A 19,152-nucleotide genomic window follows, 5' to 3' on the forward strand; every position below is an offset into this window, starting at 1 on the left:
TACTATCTTTAGCAGTAGCTCCAAGTCCCATAAAATCTCCCATAGCCCTCTCAGATACCTGTTCCATCATCTTCATCTCAAATGGACATTTCTACCAAAGATGTTTTGATGAAATGAGTAGGATAACCTGAGTCTGGTTTTTTTTTTCTTAAAATTTAGAAAAATGCTGCTTGAATCTTTTATGCAAAGACTCACCTTTAACAACAAAATAGTTTCATCTTTCCTCATAAGGTCTAAGTGACCAGCAGATGGGTAGTTGGAACAAGAGTATTCATCAAGAAAGGGGAAATAGAATCAAATATTAGACTCTTTGAAAGCCAAAGTCATCATGTCATCTTGAAACAATAGTAGACTATGATGAAGATTCTGCAAAAATAAACCTCAGGTTCAAGTTAGCATTCTTCCCTGAAGGATTTACAACATGGTCAACCATTAAGGAGTATTTGGGGGTGGGGGGAGAAGTAGTCATTATAAACACTTGTAGAAGAGAGGCAAGTGATAGCTGAAGAGATTCTTTCCTTATAAAATTTATTATAATTAGTTACTATATCAGCTTTTTTAAAAAAGAAGCAAGATATAATAACTAGCCTTATAGTAACTATGTTAATCAATTAAATGACTAAAAGTAAGAAAAGAATTTCTATCTACAAGAGAGCTTGTAACATTCTCTAACATTTCTTATCACATATTCATGTGAACAAGCATTTTTACTTGATTCTTGTTATAAATTAAAATACAGAAATAAATTAATTGCAGAACCAGATTTGAGACCATCAACATTAAGTTTATATGTGATTTTTATATTGTATTTGACAATATAATTTCAAATTATAATGTGAAATAATATAATATAAATACAACATTTATAACATAATATATAATAAAATAAGGTAAATATAATTTTAAAGTTATAGCTTATATTTAAATATTATTTATATTCAACAAAAGTTATACAATAAATTTAATGTGAAATATTAAAGATATTAATAAACCTATAAGGTCTTGCTGAATTATTTATTTTAATTCTTATAGAATTAAATAATTAAAAATTAATTCTTATGACTTGTCCCCATAAAATATTCATAGTAATCTTATAATTTGAATTTTATCATTTTAAACCTAGAGTTTTTATAATTATAAGTAGAATAACATTTTATAAACACAGATTGAATTTTACTTAATTTTTCCAATTACATGCAAAGGTAGCTTTCAATATTCATCCATTTATAAGTTTATAAGTTCCACATTTTCCTACCACCTTCCCTTCCCTTCCCCTGCCCTCCTCATGGCAACAAATAATCTGGTAAAAATTATACATGTACAATTGTGCTACTATATATATCCATTTTACTCCTTTCATGAAAGAGGAATTAGAACTGAGGGGGAAAAAATCATGAGTAAGAAAGAAAAAACAAAAAAGAAATTTAAAAAAATAAATATATGCTTTGCTCTGCATGCAGGTTCCATATTTTTTTTCTCTAGATGTGGATGGCATTTTCCATAACTGGTCTCTCAGGATTGTCTTTGATCATTGAACTGCTGAGAGGAGCATCATCCATAATAATTGATAAGGTCACAATGTTGTTCTTAATGTCAACAATGTTCTCTTGGTTCTGCTCACTTCACTCAACATTAGTTCATGCACGTCGTTCCGTGCTTCTCTAAAGTCCAGCCACTTATGATTTCTTTTTTTTTAAGGTTGTTTTTTTTTTGCAAGGCAATGGGGTCAAGTGGCTTGCCCAAGGCCACACAGCTAGGTAATTATTAAGTGTCTGAGGCTGGATTTGAACTCAGGTACTCCTGACTCCAGGGCCGGTGCTCTATCCACTGCGCCACCTGGCCACCCCCACTCATGATTTCTTACAGAACAATAATATTCCATAGCATTCATATACCATAACTTGCTCAGTCATTCCACAATTGATGGGTATTCCTACATTTTCCAGTTCTTTTTCACTATAAAAAGAGTTGCTACAAATATTTTTGAACATGTGGGTCATTTCTTGATTTTTATGATTTATTTGGGAGATAGACCTAGATGAGGTATTGCTGGATCAAAGGATAAGCACATTTTATTATCTTTTGGACATAGTTCCAAATTGCTCTCCTGAATTGATAGATCAGTTTACAACTCCACCAACAGTGTTCCAATTTTCCCATATCTTCTCCAACATTGATCATTTTCCTTTTTTGTCATCTTAGCCAATCTGACAGATGTGAGGTGGTAGCTCAGGGTCATTTTAATTTACATTTCTCTAATCAATAATGATTTGGAGCATTTTTCATATGTTTATAAATATCTTTAATTTTTTCAACTGAAAAATGCCTATTCCTATCTTTGGATATGACTTGTAATCTTATCCTTGGATGGGAACTTTGGAGAATGATGTAATCTTGTAAATTTGATTCACTTCTCTATATATTTTAGAAATGAGTCCTTTATTGGAAACACTATCTGTGAAAATTATTTTCCAGTTTTATGCATTTCTTCTGATCTTGGCTGCATTGGTTTTATTTGTGCAAACCCTTTTTAGATTTAGTATAGTCAATATCATCAATTTTTCAATTTATAATGTTCCCTATTTCTTGTTTGGTCATAAACTTCTCCCATCTCCATGGATCTAATAGAGTGTTTTTTTTCTTAATTGGTCTTAATTTATGTCTAAATCCCATATCATTTCAACTTTATTTGGGGAAAGGATGTGAGATGTGGTTCTATGCCTAGTATTGCCAAACTATTTTCCTAGCAGTTTTTATCAAATACTGAGTTCTTATCCTAGAAGCTAGTGTCTTTGGGTTTATCAAACAGTATATTACAGTAGTCATTTACTACTGTTTTGTACCTAATCTAAGCAACTTTCTTAGATAGTACCAGACAGTTTTGATGACTGCTGTTTAATAATATAACTTTAGATCTGGTAAAACTAGAGCATTTCCTTTGCATTTTTTTTCCATCAATTCCCTTGATATTCTTGGCCTTTTTATTTCAGATGAATTTTACTATTTTTTAGCACTATAAAATAGTTTTTAGGTAGTTTGGTGTGACAATGATTAGGTAATTTGATTTGGATAGAATTGTCATTTTTAACATATTAACTTTGCCTAACCATGAGCAAGAGACATTTTTCCAATTGTTTAGATCTAATTTTGTGTGAAAATCATTTTGAAACTGGATTCTGAGTTTTTCTTGGGAAGTAGATTCCCAAGTATTTTATGTTACTTTAAAAGAAATTTCTCTTTCTAGCTCTTGCTCTTAGATTTTATTGATCATATATAGAAATTTTGATGATTTTTGTAGGTTTACCTTATATCCTATTAATTTGCTAAAGTAGTTTTTAGTTGATTTTCTAGGGTTTTCTAAGTGTACCACCATATTGTCTGCAAAAAGTGAAAGTTTTATTTCCTTATTGAATATTCTAATTCCTTCAATGTATTTTTCTTCCCATATTGCTAAAGCTAACATTTCTAATACAATATTAAATAGTAGTTGTGATAATGGTCATCTTTGTTTTACCCTTGATCTTAGGGAAATGCTGCTAGTTTAGTCCCATCACATATAATGTTTATTAGTGGTTTTATCTTTTAATCTGCTTACCATTTTAAGAAAAACTTCAACTATTCCTGTGCTCTCTAGTGTTTTAATAGGAAATGCTGCTGTATTTTGTCAAATGTTTTTTCAGAATCTATTGAGATAATATGATTTCTATTAATTTTGTTATTGATATGACTAGATATGTTGATATTCAATCATCCCTGCCCTCCAGTATAAATCCTTATGTATTATCCTAGAAAAAACTTGTTGTAATTGCTTTGCTAAAATTTTATTTAAAATTTTTGCACCAAAATTCATTAGAGAGATTGGTTTCCAATTGATTTTTAATTTATCTTTCTGTGATCTTTTATCAAATGCAATTTTTATTGTACCCTGATCTAAAAAAGATGTATTTAATATTTCTGTCTTTCTGCATTTGATTGTGAGGTTTTTTTAATGCTCTAATACAATGTTAATTTTGCCATGTGCTGCAGGAAAAAAAGATATATTCTTTTCTATCCCCATTCAATTTTCTTCAGAGGTTTATCTTATCAATGTTTTCTAAAATTCTATTCACCTTCTTAACTTTCTTCTTGCTTATTTTGTAGTTAGATTCATCTAATTCTGAGAGAAAGAGGTTGAGGTCTCTCACAATTATAGTTACACTGTCTATGTCTCCCTGTACCCTGTTTATTTTCTCCTATAAGAATTTGGATGTTATACCACTTAGTGCATATAAGCTTAATATTGATATTACTTCATTGCTTCATTCATATAGTTTCCTTCCTTATCCTTTTAAAAGAAATCTATTTTTACTTTTGCTTCATCTGAGATCAGGCATGCTTTTCCTACTTTTTTATAACTTCAGGTGAAGCAAAATATATTCTGCTTCGACTTTTTCCTTTAACCTGTGACTATCTTTCTGCTTCAAATGTGTTTCTTGTAAACAACATATTGTAGGATTCTGTTCCCATTCACATTTACAGTTATGACTACTAACTCTATAGTTCCCCCTACTTATACTATTCTCTTTTCTTTCCTTTAAATCCCTTCTCACCAATGTTTGGCTTCTGACTTCTGCCTCTTGAACAGCAATTTTTTTTCCTATTAGTCCTTTTCCTTTCTTTATTCCTTTCCCTTCTTACTTCGCTTTTTAACTTTATCCTAAGGGAAATAAAATTCTCAAGAGTTGTAAGTATTGTCTTCCCATGTAGGGATGCATTCATTTTGATGCTATTGACTAATGTTTTTTTCCCCTTTTCACTTACCTTTTTGAGCATTTCTTGAGTCTTTTATTTGAAGACAGAAATTTCTGTTCAGTTCTGGCCTTTTTATCTGAAAATTTTGAAATTACTCATTTCATTGAAAATCCATCTTTTGGGGGGACTTGAAGGTAGAGCCAAAATGGTGGCACTGAGGCAGGAATTCCCAGAAATTCTTCACCAGAAAACTTCAAATGACTCTAACAAAATTTTAGACAGGCAGAACTCACAGAAAGACTGAATGAAACAATTTTACAGCCCAATTTAGTAGATGCGTGGGAAAGGTCTATTACGCTGGGACCAGAGTCATAGGTCAGACTACAACCGCACAGTTCAGGAGCAAATCAGCTCAAGCCTTCCAAGAAGAGCCCATGGGGAACCTGGGTCCCTGGGAGAGCCTGGGTCTGTGGCATCTGCTGCACCAGAGTGAGTGCAGAGCTCAAATCAGTGGAGGCCTCAGGGCAGTCCTACCCCAGGAACCTGTGAAGCCACCCAGTAGCTGCTTAAGCAGTTCTAGTTCTCTCTGCTATTCCTGGGGCAGGACTCTGTTGTTTTGTTCATACTCTGATATAAGACCCAGTTTGTGCCCCACATACTGCCCTAAAGAGGGATTCTCCTCATAGCTGCAGGGCAGAAGGGAGTACCTGTGGTCATCCACAGACCAGAGCACAGATCAAGAGAGCAGAAAGAGCCTCTTGTTAGACACCAGAGGAATAAGATCTCTAGAGGGTATCCCCCCAAAATACCCAAATCTTTGGAATTACACTTTGGAATTACACAGGTCATAGACTAAGAAAATGAGCAAACAACGGGAAAAAAAAAGAATTTGACTATAGAAAATTACTTTGGTCCCATGGAGGATTACTTAGAAGATGACAAAGTCAAAGCTTTTGTATCCAAAACCTTCAAGAAAAATAGAAATTGGTCCCGGACTACAGAAGAGTTCAAAAAAAGACTTTGAAAAGCAAATAAGGGAGAGAGAGGAAAAATTTGGGAGAGAAATGAGAGCAATGCAGGAAAATCATGAAAACCAAGTCATCAACTTGGTGAAGGAGATACAAAAAAATACTGAAGAAAATAACATATTATAAACTAGTTTGGGTCGAATGGAAAAAGCAGTCCAAAAAGTCAATGAAGAGAAGAATGCCTTAAAAAGCAAATTTGGCCAGTTGGAAAAAAGAAAAAGTTTTCTGAAGAAAATAATTCCTTCAAATGTAGAATGGAACTAATGGAAGCTGATGATTTTGTAAGGACTCAAGAAATAAAACCAAACCAAAAGAAAGAGAAAATAGAAGAAAATGTGAAATATCTCATTGGAAAAACAACTGACCTGGAAAACAGATTGAGAAAAGTTTATTTTAAAATTTGGGCTATCTGAAAGTCATGACCAAGAAAAAGAGTCTGGATTTAATTTTTCAAGAAATTCTCCAGTAAAATTGACATGATATCCTAGAAGCAGAGGGTAAACTAGAAATTGAGGGAATATACCTAAAAGAGATTTCCCCCCCAAAAAAAACTCAGGAATATAATTTGGGGGGATGCCACTTTTATTTATAGCACTTTATGGTTATAAAATGCTTCAAATATCTTATTTGTATTTATAAATATTTGTTTTCTATTTACATAAAATGGTAATTTCTACCAACCATTTTTGCAAGGTTTTGACTTGTACAATTTTTTCTCTCTCCCTTCCTTCCCTGCCCCTCCCCCCAACAGAAAGTAATCTGATATAGTCTTTACATTTGCATCCAGAATAATTATAGATCAAAATTGAATGTGTTGTGAGAGAAGAATCAGATTTAAAATGAAGAAAGAAAACATTAGTGATAGCATAATTGCATAATAAGTCAACATTTAAAAATTGAAGATAATAAGCTTTAGTCTTCATTTAAGCTCCACAGTTCCTTTTATGGATATAGATGGTATTCTCCATCATAGATCCAATAAAATTATTCCTGATAATTGAAGTGATGGAGTGATCAAGTCCATCAACAATGATATTGTTGTTAATGTGTACAATGTTCTTCTGGTTCTGTTCATTTCACTCAGCATCAAGTCTTTCCAGACTTTTCTGAAATCCCATGCCTCATACTTTCTTACAGAACAGCAGTTGTTCCATCACATTCATATACCACAATTTGTTCAGCCATTCCCCAATTGATAGATATCCCCTCAATTTCCAATTCTTTACCACAATAAACAAAACTGCAATGAATATTTTTTTACATGTGGCTAAACCTTTTTCAAGATCTCTTCAGGATACCGACCTGGTAATGGTATTGCTAGATGAAAATATAGGCACATTTTTATTGCCCTTTGGGCATAATTCCAAATTGCTCGCCAGAAAATTTGAATTAGTTCACAACTCCACCACCAATGCATCAGTGTCTCAGATTTCTCATATTCCTTCAAACAATGATCATTATTCTTTCTGTTCACATTGGTCAATCTGAGAGGTGTGAGGTGTACCTTTAATTTGCATTTATCTAATCAATAATGATTTAGAGCAATTTTTCATATGACTATAGATAACTTTGATTTCCTCATCTGAGAACTGGCTTTACATTCCTTTGACCTTTTGTCAATTTGCCCAGGAATACGATAGTTAAATTCCAAAACTCCCAAGTCAGAGAGAGAAGCTTCCAGAAAGAAACAATTCAATTACTGTTTCCCTACAGATTTTGGCAGCATCTATATTAAGTTCTCATAAGGCTTATAATATGATATTCTGAAGACAAAAGAGTTTGTATTACCACCAAGAATCAACTACCTAGCAAAACTGAACATCTTTCAGAGGAAAAGATGGAAATTCAATGAAATAAGGGACTTTCAAACTTTCCTGTTGAAATGACCAGAGCTGAACAGAAAGTTTGCTCTTCAAGTACAGGACTCAGAGAGGATGGACAGGAAGGGCTAATTATGAGGGATTTAATGATGTTAAACTGCATGTATTCCTGCATGGGAAGAAGAAATACTGATAATTCATGTGAACCTTTTCATTTATAAGAACAGTTAGAAGGTGCATATATATATGTATATATATATATATGTGCATATATATATGTATATATATGTGCATATATATATGTATATATATATATATATATATATATATATATACAAGGCACAGGAAAGAGCTGAGGAGAATAATATAATATTATAAAGATGGAGTCAATGGAAGAAAAAGGAATGTACTGGGGGAAAGGGGAAAGAGAGGTAGAATGGGCTAAGATATTTCAATTAAGAGTCAAGAAAAAACTTTTGCAATGGAGTGAAAGGGGGGGAAGGTGAGGGGGAAAGAGGAAGCCTTCATTTTTATCAGAAATGGATGAGAGGAAATAGTAGAAGGGTATAGAAATCTATCTTACAAAAGAGGGAAATGGAGAGAAAAGGGATGGAAGAAAGGGGAAAGTGGAAGGAAGGAGGGGTGTAGGTGATAGAAGAAAGGGAAGATGGTGGGAGAGGGTAGTCAGTTACAGCACACTTCTGAGAAGAGACAGGTTGAAAGAGATTGAATAGAAGAAATGGGAGTGGGAACAAATAGAATGAAGGGAAATAAAGTTAAAAAGCATATGCAGGAAAAATATTGAAGCAACTTCTCTGAAGGACTTAAGATAAAGAATGCAACTCATCCAAGAGACAGAGCCAATGGTATCTGAACACAGACTGAAGTACACTTTTTTTCTATTTCTTTTGATGTTTATCTTTTTGGGGGGGGTTATGTTTTTTTTCACAGCAAGTATTATAGCAATGTGAAAATAAATAAACCATAAAAAAGAAAGTTCCCTCCTCTTTTCCTCTGAAAGAATATGCTTCAGGGTAATCATTCTTGGTTGTAATCCAAGTCTTTTGTCCTCCAGAATTTCATATTCCAAGTCATTTGATTCTGTAATTTTGAAGCTGATAAGTCCTGCAAAAGCCTGACTATTGTTCCTTGGTTTTTAAATTGCTACTTTTTGGTTGCTTGTAGTATTTTCTCTTTTGGCTGAGGATTCTAAAATTTGGTTATAATGTTTCTTGGAGGTTTTATTCTGAGATCTCTTTATGGAGGTGATCAGTGGATTCTTTCAAGAACTATTTTGTCCTCTGGTTAGTAAGGAAGTTTTCCAAAATAATTTCCTAAAAGATATTTTCCAGATTCCTTTTTTGATCTAGATTTTTAGATAGACCAATAATTCATAAATTATTGCTCCTAGATCTATTTTCCAGATAGGTCATTTTTCCTAAAAAAGTATTTTACATGCTCTTCTAGTTTTTCAGTCTTTTGGTTTCATTTGATGAAATCCTGGTATCTCACAAAGTCATTAGTTTTCATTTATTCAATTTTTTTGTTTATTTATTTTATATTATTACAATAAACTTGCAACAGTAATCGTAAGCCTCCCTCCAACCCCTCAAAAAAAAAAAGATGAGAAACCTCAAAAATAATGAGAGAGAGGAAAAAAAATGTACTTCAGTCTGTGTTCAGATTCCAATGGCTCTGTCTCTGGAATGAGTTACCTTCCCCCTTCCCTATCATAGCCACCAGAGAGGTTGCTTCAATATTTTTTCCTACAGTTGCTATTACTAACTATATTTCCCTCCACTATATTCCTCCCCACTCTCATCCATTCTCTCTCTCTCTCTCCTCCCCCTCTCTCTCCTTTCATCTTGTCCCTGTTCAGAAGTGTTTTGTATCTTAGTACCCTCTCCCACAATCTTCCCTCTCTTCTATCACCTATTACCCCCCTTCTCCCCCATTCCCCCTTAACACATCCCTTTCCTCTAATTTTTCTCTAGGGTAAGATAGATTTCTATTCCCTATTAAGTGTGTATGTTATTTCCTCTCTGAGCCATTTCTGATGAGAATGAAGACTCACTCATTCCACCTTGCCTTCCCCCATTCCACTCCATTGTAAAAGCTTTTTTTTTACTTTTATGTGAAATATCTTAGCCCCTTCTTCCTCTCCTTTCTCTCCCTCCAAGTACTTTCTTTTATCACCCATTGACTCCATCTTTTTACTATATTATACCATTATATTCAGCTCTTTCCTGTACCTTGTCTATATATGCTCCTTCTAACTGCTTTTATAAGTGAAAAGCTTCATATGAGTTTTCAGTATCTTCTTCCCATGCAGGAATACAAACAGCTCAACATCATTAAGTTCCTCATAATTAGTTCTTCTCATCCACCCCCTCTATGGTTCCCCCGAGTCCTGTAAGATCAAACTTTCTGTTCAGCTCTGGTTTTTTCAATAAGAAAGTTTGAAAGTCCCCTATTTCATTGAAAGTCCATCTTTTCCCCTCAAAGAGGATATTCAGTTTTCCTGGGTAGTTGATTCTTTGTTGTAAACCAAGATATTTTGCTTTCCGGAATATCATATTCCAAGCCCTATTAGCCCTTAATGGAGATGCTGCCAGATCCTGTGTAATCCTGACTATAGAGCCATGGTAGTTGAATTGCTTGTTTCTACTAACTTTTAGTATTTACTCTTTGACTTGGGGGTTTCGGAGTTGGCTATAATATTCCTGGAAGTTTTTCTTTTGGGACCTCTTTCAGGAGATGATCAGTGATCAATTTCTATTTTACCCTCTGCTTCTGGGATCTCAAGGCAATTATGCTGTATTATTTCTTAAAATATGAAGCCTAGGCTCTTTTCCTGGTCATGACTTTCAGGTAGCCCAATAATTCTAAAATTATATCTTCTAGATCTGTTTTCAAGATTAGTTGTTTTTCCAATGAAATATTTCACATTTTCTTCTAATATGTGTGTGTGTGTGGGGGGGGGTTGGTATAGTTTAAGTCATCAGCTTTTTTAGTTACATTCTGCCATTCTGCGTTTGAAGGAGTTTTTTCCTACAGAGAATTTTTTTATCTACATTTCCAGCTGGCAAATTCTGCTTTTTAAGGCATTTTTCTCCTCATTCGCCTTTTGTGTTGCTTTTTCCATTTGATTTAAACTGGTTCTTAATATGTTATTTTTTCAGCATTTTTTTTTGAAATACAAAAAGAAATACTTTCACGAAGTTGCTGACTTGGTTTTCATGATTTATCTGCATTGCTCTCATTTCTCTTTCCAATTGTTCCTCTACTTCCCTTAATTGCTTCTCAAAGCCTTTTTTTGAGTTCATCCATAGCCTGAGCCCATTTTCTATTTCTCTTGGACATTTTTGGATACAGAAGCTTTGATTTTGTCATCATCTGAGTATATATTTTGAACCTCCATGGGATCAAAGTAATTTTCTAAGGTCAGATTCTTCTTTTTTCTGTTGTTTGCATATTTCCACAGTCTATGACTGATTTACCACAATTCCAAGGCTTTGGGGGTTTGGGGGGACAACCCAAAGGGATCTTAAGTCCTCCAAGGTCCTTTGAGAGGCTCTGACTGTCCTGGTGATGTGAGGATGGTTCTTGCTCGACTATTGTGGTGTTGTGAGGGCCCAGACTGCAACCTTGATCTGAATGAGAGCAAACAGCAGAGTCCTGCCCCAGAGACAGCAGAGAGATCTCTGCAGTCTACCCCAGTGTCCTACTGGAGCTCTGCTCTGCATTCTTCTGATGCAGAAGAGTTCTTTCACCACCCCTTCTGGCTGTCCCCAATGATCTCTGGGTCAAGAGGTCTAGAAACCACTTCCTCTGCCACAGACCCAGGACCCCAGCCTGGCCATGCTGTCCTGAGGCTGCCACTGTACTGTGGCTTTTTCCAACCCCTGGTCCTGGTGGAACAGACCTTTTCTGTGGAACTGCTAAGTTGTCTTAGACTGGGAAATTGCATCACTCAGTCTCTCTGTGGGTTCCACCCCCTCTAAATTTTGGCTACAGTTATAAGTTGATGGCTTTTGGAGTTTTTTGGGAAGAGTTTCCAGGGATTCCTGCCTTCATGCAGCCATCTTGGCTCCCCCCCCCCCCCATTTGTCCAATTCTAATTTTAAGGGTTTTATTTTCTTGAATTAGTTTTTGTGTTTCCTTTTCCAGCTGTATAATTTTATTTTTAATTGAGCTGTTTTCCTTTTCCAGTTGGTTAATTTTACTTTTTTTGATGAGATACATACTTTTTTCAGTTGGTCATTTTTTTCTTTTAAAAGGAGTTGATTTCTGCAGTCAATTTTTCATAATTCTCCAGAATTGCTCTCATTTCTTTTTTCCAATTTTGCTTCTTCCTCTCTTCTTTGGTTTTAAAAACCCTCTTTGAGCTCCTCTAATAGGTCTTTTGCATTTGAGGTCAATACATAAACTTCTTTGTGGCTTCTCATGTAGGCATTTTGTCACTGCTTTCCTTTTCTGAGATGGTGTTTTTATCATCCCTATCAGGATATTATCTATCTATGGTTAGTACTTTTTAAAATTTTTTCACTCATTTTGATATTTGAGCTCTGATTTTGGGGCACAAGGAGTATAGTTCCAAGATTTTTGTGCTGAACTCAGGGTCTGGTCCCTGACTTATGACTTGCCTAGGTATTGATATTGTGGTAGTTTGTTTCCTTCTTCAGGCTTTCTATTGTCTATGCGGAAGATTATTGTTTCCTTTCTGGTAGCCCAAGTTTTCCACTTGCCAATTTGTTGCCTATGCAGTAATTTGTTCCCTACATTGGAGAAGTCCAGGTCTTTCTGATATGTGATACTAGTGTTCCCAGGGCTTGAGCTATGTCTTCTGAGATATGATTAGGACGCTCACTGCTGGCCTGCTGCACCACTGGCTTGCTAGCTAGAACCTGAGCAGTGCTGTGGCTAAGAGCCTCCTGCTGCCTTTCCAGTTATCCCCATTATTCTGGGTTTTACTCCCCTTTTACCCAGAAGAGACAGACCTTTACTGAAGTTACTCCATGATATCTTGGGTTGAGAAGGTGATTCATTCTTATTTGTGGGACATGTGGTTTCATTTAAAATTGCTTCAGGAAGAGCTCCAAGACTTCCTAGCTTCAAACCACCATCTTGGCTCCACCTGGAAAGTCCAATAGCATTTTATATTTTATAATTATGATTAAAATGTAAATTTTAATTTGAAGGCAAAAATCATCATTGTAGTTACTTTAAACACCTAAGGAATAAAACTAAGGAATAAATATAAATGAATAAATCTAAAAGAATAATTTTAGTAGCACATTAAGTTATCAGGAGTGGGGATGGTTAACACAATTCTTTTTTTGCTAGAAAGGAATTTGTGAACAACACTTCTCTTTCTAACTTTTTTAGAAATGTTTCTTCATGTTTGTTTTTCTTCTAGGTCAAGACTTGGGAAACCTCCCCAATATTCTTTGACAGATCACTCTTCTTAAATTCATTATTTGATAAAGTAATATACAGTCATATTAGATGATTTGGGGCATAGTACAAGATGTTTGCAATAATGACTTTAATATAGTTTTATGTTCTTTCCCTCAAGGTCAAAATCAACAGCATTTGATTTCTAAACAAAGACTACTAGCAAATGAAAAAATAGTGGAAGCAATTCAAAAATCAAGAGTCCAGAAAAAAGGCAAGTATTCCATCTTTTATAACTTTTAGTCCATGAATATATAGCTATCCATAAAAACTATAAGAACTTGTCATATGGTTCTATAAATCTTTATTGTCTATAAAGTTTTTCTTTACAATAACCCCCTGAGGACAGCAGTACAAGTATTACCACTCCCATTTTGTAGATAAGGAAACTTAGGCTCAGAGAGATTCTGACTTACCCATGGTCACATAGCCAATGAGTCTAATAGACAGAATTTGAATCCATAATGCCTCTTGATATTTCAAAAACTTTGGCAACCAGACTGCTTCACTTTTACTAGGCTTTTTGACATTGGGAGGAGCAGGATGGGAAGGAAAGATGGTTGAAAAAATGTATAACCTACAAATATTCAAATGAATGGATGTTGAAAACTTTCATAACTTGTAACTGGAAAAAATTAAAAATAAATTTTTTAAAAAGCTATGGCATCATACAGGAAGTAATTGTCAGAATTTGAACTCAGGTTCTGACTCCAGGTTCAAGCTTCTTTCTGCCATCATGCCTAGCTGACTTCAGCTATATTATCTTCAGAGCATTTAATTACAGTCTTTTTTTCTAAATGAAGTACCCATTAAAATGAAAAGAAAGTCACTTCTCAAAACTATTATGTATAATCATCTTCTATTCACATGGCAGTTAGCAAAGGCTACCATGTACAATTTAGCATTTCTCTGGAGTGAACCCTAAGATACAAATAAGGGGAGAGCTCTGAGCATCAAATCCACTTAGTGGTGCAAAAATAAGATTTCCAATGAGAACAAAACAAAAGCACCACAGTAATTCTATAAAATAAAGAAGAATTAAGTTCATGTCCAAAATAAAATCTCAAATTGTGAAAAAAAATGAGGAACATGAAAGACTATTCTTTAACAGGGAATAAATACATGATTGGACATGAAAAATACCTGATCCATACATTAAATTACATTCAACCATTGACAAAAGCATTTGACCTTATAATCTAATTATATAGAATTATAAATGAGTTATTTCTATTGGGGAAAAATACCTGGGGGAGCAGCATACAGAAGTGGATACAGAGGGGATAAGAGAGGCATGAGGCTATGGATAATCCCATCACAAAGGAAGAGAGAAACAAGAGTATTAAGGAAATTAATGGGGAAAAAATGTGAAGGATGGTGGTCTAGCTTTAACAGATCTCAAACTGTATTTCACATTAATAATGATTAATACAATCTGGTATTGGCAAAGAAATGGTGGTGGAGCAATGGAATAGATTAGGTGCACAATACAAAGTAGTAAGCAACCATAGTAATACAAACAAAATCAATGCAGTGAAGATTAGGAAGAAAGGAAGAAACTGAGTGGGAAAGGTATATAGTAAGTTTCTTTTATAAAGGCTTCATTTCTCAACTATTGAGAAAAATGAGTCAAATTTATAAGAATAAAAATCATTCCTTGATTGCTTAATGGTCAAAGGATATGAACAGTTTTAAGACTGAAGGATACAGGGGTGGCTAGGTGGCTAAGTGGTGCAGTGGAAAAAGCACTGGCCCTGGAGTCAGGAGTACCTGGGTTCAAATCCAGTCTCAGACACTTAATAACTACTTAGCTTTGTGGCCTTGGGCAAGCCACTTAACTCCATTTGCCTTGCAAAAAAAAAACCTAAAAAAAAAAGAAGAAGGATACAAACACTTTTTAGAAGAAATCAAAACTATTTCTAATCCAATGGAAAAATTTTTCTTAGTCACTCTTGATTAGAGAATAGATAGTTAAGACAACTCAGAGGTACAATCTCACACCTATCAGATTACCTACAGATTACCTAAAATGACAGAAAAGAAAAATAACAAATGTTTCAGGGTTTGTGGGGAAAACTGAGACACTAAAGCTCTGTTGATGGAATTGTTAACATAGTCAACCATTCTAGAGAGATATTTGGAACTTTGTGCAAAAGGCTATAAAACTTTGCATACCCTCGGTCCTAGCAATGCCACTACTAGATCTATATCCCAAAGAAATGAAAGGAAAAGGAAAAGGGTTTATATTTATAAAAATATTTATAGCAGTTCTTTTTTTAACCTAGTAATTCTTTTATTTAAAGATTTTATTTATTTCAAATTTTACAATTTTCCCTAATCTTACTTCCGTCCCCCACCCCACCCCAGAAGGAAATTTGCCAATCTTTACATTGTTTCCATGGTATACATTGATCCAAATTGAATGTGATGAGAGAGAAATCATATCCTTAAGGAAGAAACTTAAAGTAAAAGAGATAGCAAGATCAGACAATAAACTACCAGTTTTTTTCCCTAAATTAAAGGTAGTAGTCCTTGGTCATTGTTCAAATTCCACAGTTCTTTCTCTGGATACAGATGGTATTCTCCTTCGCACACAACCCCAAATTGCCCCTGATTGTTGTACTGATGGAATGAACAAATCCATCAAGGTTGATCATCATCCCCATGTTGCTGTTAGGGTGTACAATGTTTTTCTGGTTCTACTCCTCTCACTCAGCACTCAGTTCATGCAAATTATTCCAGGTTTCCCTGAATTCCCATCCCTCCTGGTTTCTAATAGAACAATAGTGTTCCATGACATACATATACCACAGTTTGCTAAGCCATTCCCCAATTGAAGGACATTTACTTGATTTCCAATTCTTTGCCACCACAAACAGGGCTTACAGCAGCTCTTTTTTGTGGTGTCAAAGAATTGGAAATTGAAGGGGATGTCCATTAATTGGAAAATGATTGAACAATTTATGATATATAATTGTGATGGAATACTAATGTGGTATAAGAAATGATGAGAAGGATGGTTTTTAGAGAAACTCGTTGGACTTATATGAATAGATGCAAAATAAAGTTAATACAGTCAGGAGAATATTGGGCACAGTAAAAAGAATATTGTATGATGATCAACTGTGAACAACTTAGCTATTCTCAGCAGTATAATGATTCAGACAATTCTGAAGGACTTATGATGAAAAATGCTAATGCTAACCATTCTCAGAGAAAGATCTGATGGAGTATGAACGAATATCAAAACATACTTCAAATTTTTCTTGTTTTGTAGGAGATTGTTTTGGTCTTTGTTTTCTCTTGTAACAAAGCTAATATGGAAATATGCTTTGCATGACTGCAGATGTGCAATCTATATCAAAGTGCTCACCTTCTCAAGGAGTGGGGAAAGAAAAGAGAATTTAGAATTCTAAAATTATAAGAAAATCAAAATTTATTTTGCATGTAATTGAGAAAAATAAAAGCATTCTTTAAAAAATTTTAAAAATAAAATAAAAGATATAGAGATGAATGTAACTTCCAAGTTAATATTCAAATAGAACTGGAACACCATTGTAGCCATCTAAAGTGAAAATTTCAAATAACGAGGCCAAAAATGTGCATAAGTATTATCAAATATATTTTATACTTCTCCAAGCCCCCAGTTGTCCATGTTGTTTCATCAAAAAGCTAGAATAGCCAATAAAATATGAGTTTCTTGTAGAAAGGTGCTATTTCCTCTACAAAAGTCCAATTTTGATGTTTCTTTGAGCTATGAACACAAACCAGGTTTCTCAAATACCTTAGCTAAGGACCTTAGACAAGTCCCTCAATTCTCTGGACCTTGGTTTGGTAAACTGTGAGAGAATTGACTAGATTGCCTTTTAAGACCTTCTTTAGTTCTTAATCAATGAATCTTATGTTCCCATGTCAGCAAAGCATAATCCAGTCAGAAATGTTCCCAACAGCTTGGGCATAATATTTTTTCAATATTTTCTTATTATAAATATAATTGCCCTGAAAGACCTATGTACATAATACACATTTTTATTGAGGAAAATAACCTTCTCAGGGTACAATTCCAGTAATGGGAGCAATGAATTATATAGGTAATAATTTAGTTACTTTAATTGCATAATTGCAAATTGTTTTCTAGAATGGTTGTTATCAATTAAAAGATCTACCAACAATATATTAAGCTATAGTAGGCAGGTTTTTAAAAATGATTTTTTGTAGTAGATCACATTTTCAAATCACACAATTGCCTGAATGATTTAAGAAATATGCAATACTACTCTGATTTGTCTTTGTCAAAAAAAAAAAAAGTCAATTGACTTGGTAAAGCAACATAACTCTTTAAAGGTTCTCCTTCAATAACCCATGAATATGCAAAGTGTTTATATAATTTTTGTTAAGTATAACCACAGAGATAATTGTTTGGTAATCCTTTTCTTACCAATATCAAGCAAGGCAAAAAAACAGAGGTGCATGCATACTGAAGCCATTTCTTATTGTCACAGGAAATATTCTCTGATGAGTGTTTTAATTCCTATTAAGAGGGGAGTTGATGAATCTCTTCTTCCTCAACATATTTAAAAACAGCATAGAATCTCATTCATGTGGACTGGTTTTGATTTGACCCCACCTGAACACAGGTGTGTGAGCAAGATAACTTCTTTAGGGCCCTTGCAGTCTTCAAATTCAGTGATTAAACTTCCCTAAGGTCCTTTCTTGAAATTAAAACTCCAAAGATTTTGTAATTTGTTGAGTACATTGACTTCTGTAAGTTGCCTAGAAGTCATAAATTAAATAGAGTTGAGTATTTTTTTTGATGCCTATGCTCACATTAGGAAACATTATAGGGTGATTTCAGGACTGAATGCTCTATGCATGAGATATAATGGCCCCATTAACACAACCAATTTGCATTATACCCATTGTCCTCTTTAAGTAAATTGAAAAGGAAATAAGAATAGAAAGAAAATATGTTCCAGACAGAGGGGAGTGGTGAAAGAGGATTAAGAAGGGGAAATGAGCATAAGAGAATGGGAAAGAAGGAAGGATAGGGTGAGGTAGATGAAGTTGTAAGAAACCTTGGGAAAATGGAGTTCAAGTCACAAGATGGGTTCCCCCCGCCCTTTGTCAGTGGAAAATATGTGTATGAGGTCCACTTAGAAAAACCATGTTGTTTTCAAATTCTGTTAAGATTTCTCTACCTGTCCATTTTTGTTCTTTATACATGAAGCAAGATCACTTGATGCTATAATGCATTTTGCTTGGCCCCAGATATGCAAAGGACTCTGACTCTTGATTCGATATCAACAGAACCATAACTGGAAATCGTTGTACCCAGAACAAATTTAAACTGAAGGATAAAAAGGAGGAAGGAGGAGGAAGGAGGTTGATCCATAGTAAATAATCCATTCTATTCTGCCACAGTTGAATCAGAAAAGTCAATGACATTCCCTAGAGAGTCCCCAAGTCATGATATACAGTCTGTCTCCCAAACCCCAGATGAGATAGGGAGAAGGTAGCAGTCAGGGTAAGGAAGTGAGTGGTAGGTGAAATCAGGCCCTGGGAGAGGGGTACCATGGCAACATGAGGCATATCCTTTTATCTTGCTACTTAAGGGCATAGTAGGGGAATGCCCTTCATCCCAACTTAGACTCTGAATTAAAACAGGGTTCGTTAAATGATCTGGGCACTCACTGATCAATTCACAGAACACTGAAAAATAGATATAGTTCCATGCATTACTATTTTGTTCAGTATAGTGTTTCTTCTACTTGAGGGTTGCTGTAGGGTTTGGCTCTCATAGAGATTTTTAGAGACCTCTGGCTTGGCTCTATAGATCACAAGTGATAACATAGCATAATGGATAAGTTAAAACTGTGCCTTAGATTCTTAATAACTGTATGACTCTGGGAAAGTCACTCATCTTTCCTGGGTCTCTATTTTTACATCTATAAAATAAAGGGGTTGGACTTGAAGACACATAAGTTCTTTTCGAATCTCAATCTATGATTTTGTATCCTATGATGTCAAGGGAAACACAGTATACATCTAGACAACTTAGAAGTACAATCTATGAAAATATTAAAACATGATGGAAAATAATCAGCAAGTCTATATGG

General features: G+C 34.5%; 1 protein-coding gene across 3 annotated transcripts in view; it reads left to right on the plus strand.

Moving 5' to 3' along the window:
• LOC141491938 (uncharacterized) overlaps positions 1-19,152 on the plus strand; it is a 94,905-nt gene that overhangs the window by 16,329 nt on the left and 59,424 nt on the right. For all 3 annotated transcript variants that reach the window (XM_074192654.1, XM_074192656.1, XM_074192655.1), the window contains exon 2: positions 13,158-13,250. In XM_074192654.1, coding sequence (XP_074048755.1) covers positions 13,158-13,250 — 93 coding nt within the window. The remainder of the gene's footprint in view (positions 1-13,157; positions 13,251-19,152) is intronic.

This window comes from Macrotis lagotis, chromosome 6 (genome assembly GCF_037893015.1).
Source record: "Macrotis lagotis isolate mMagLag1 chromosome 6, bilby.v1.9.chrom.fasta, whole genome shotgun sequence".
Lineage (NCBI taxonomy): Eukaryota > Metazoa > Chordata > Mammalia > Peramelemorphia > Peramelidae > Macrotis > Macrotis lagotis.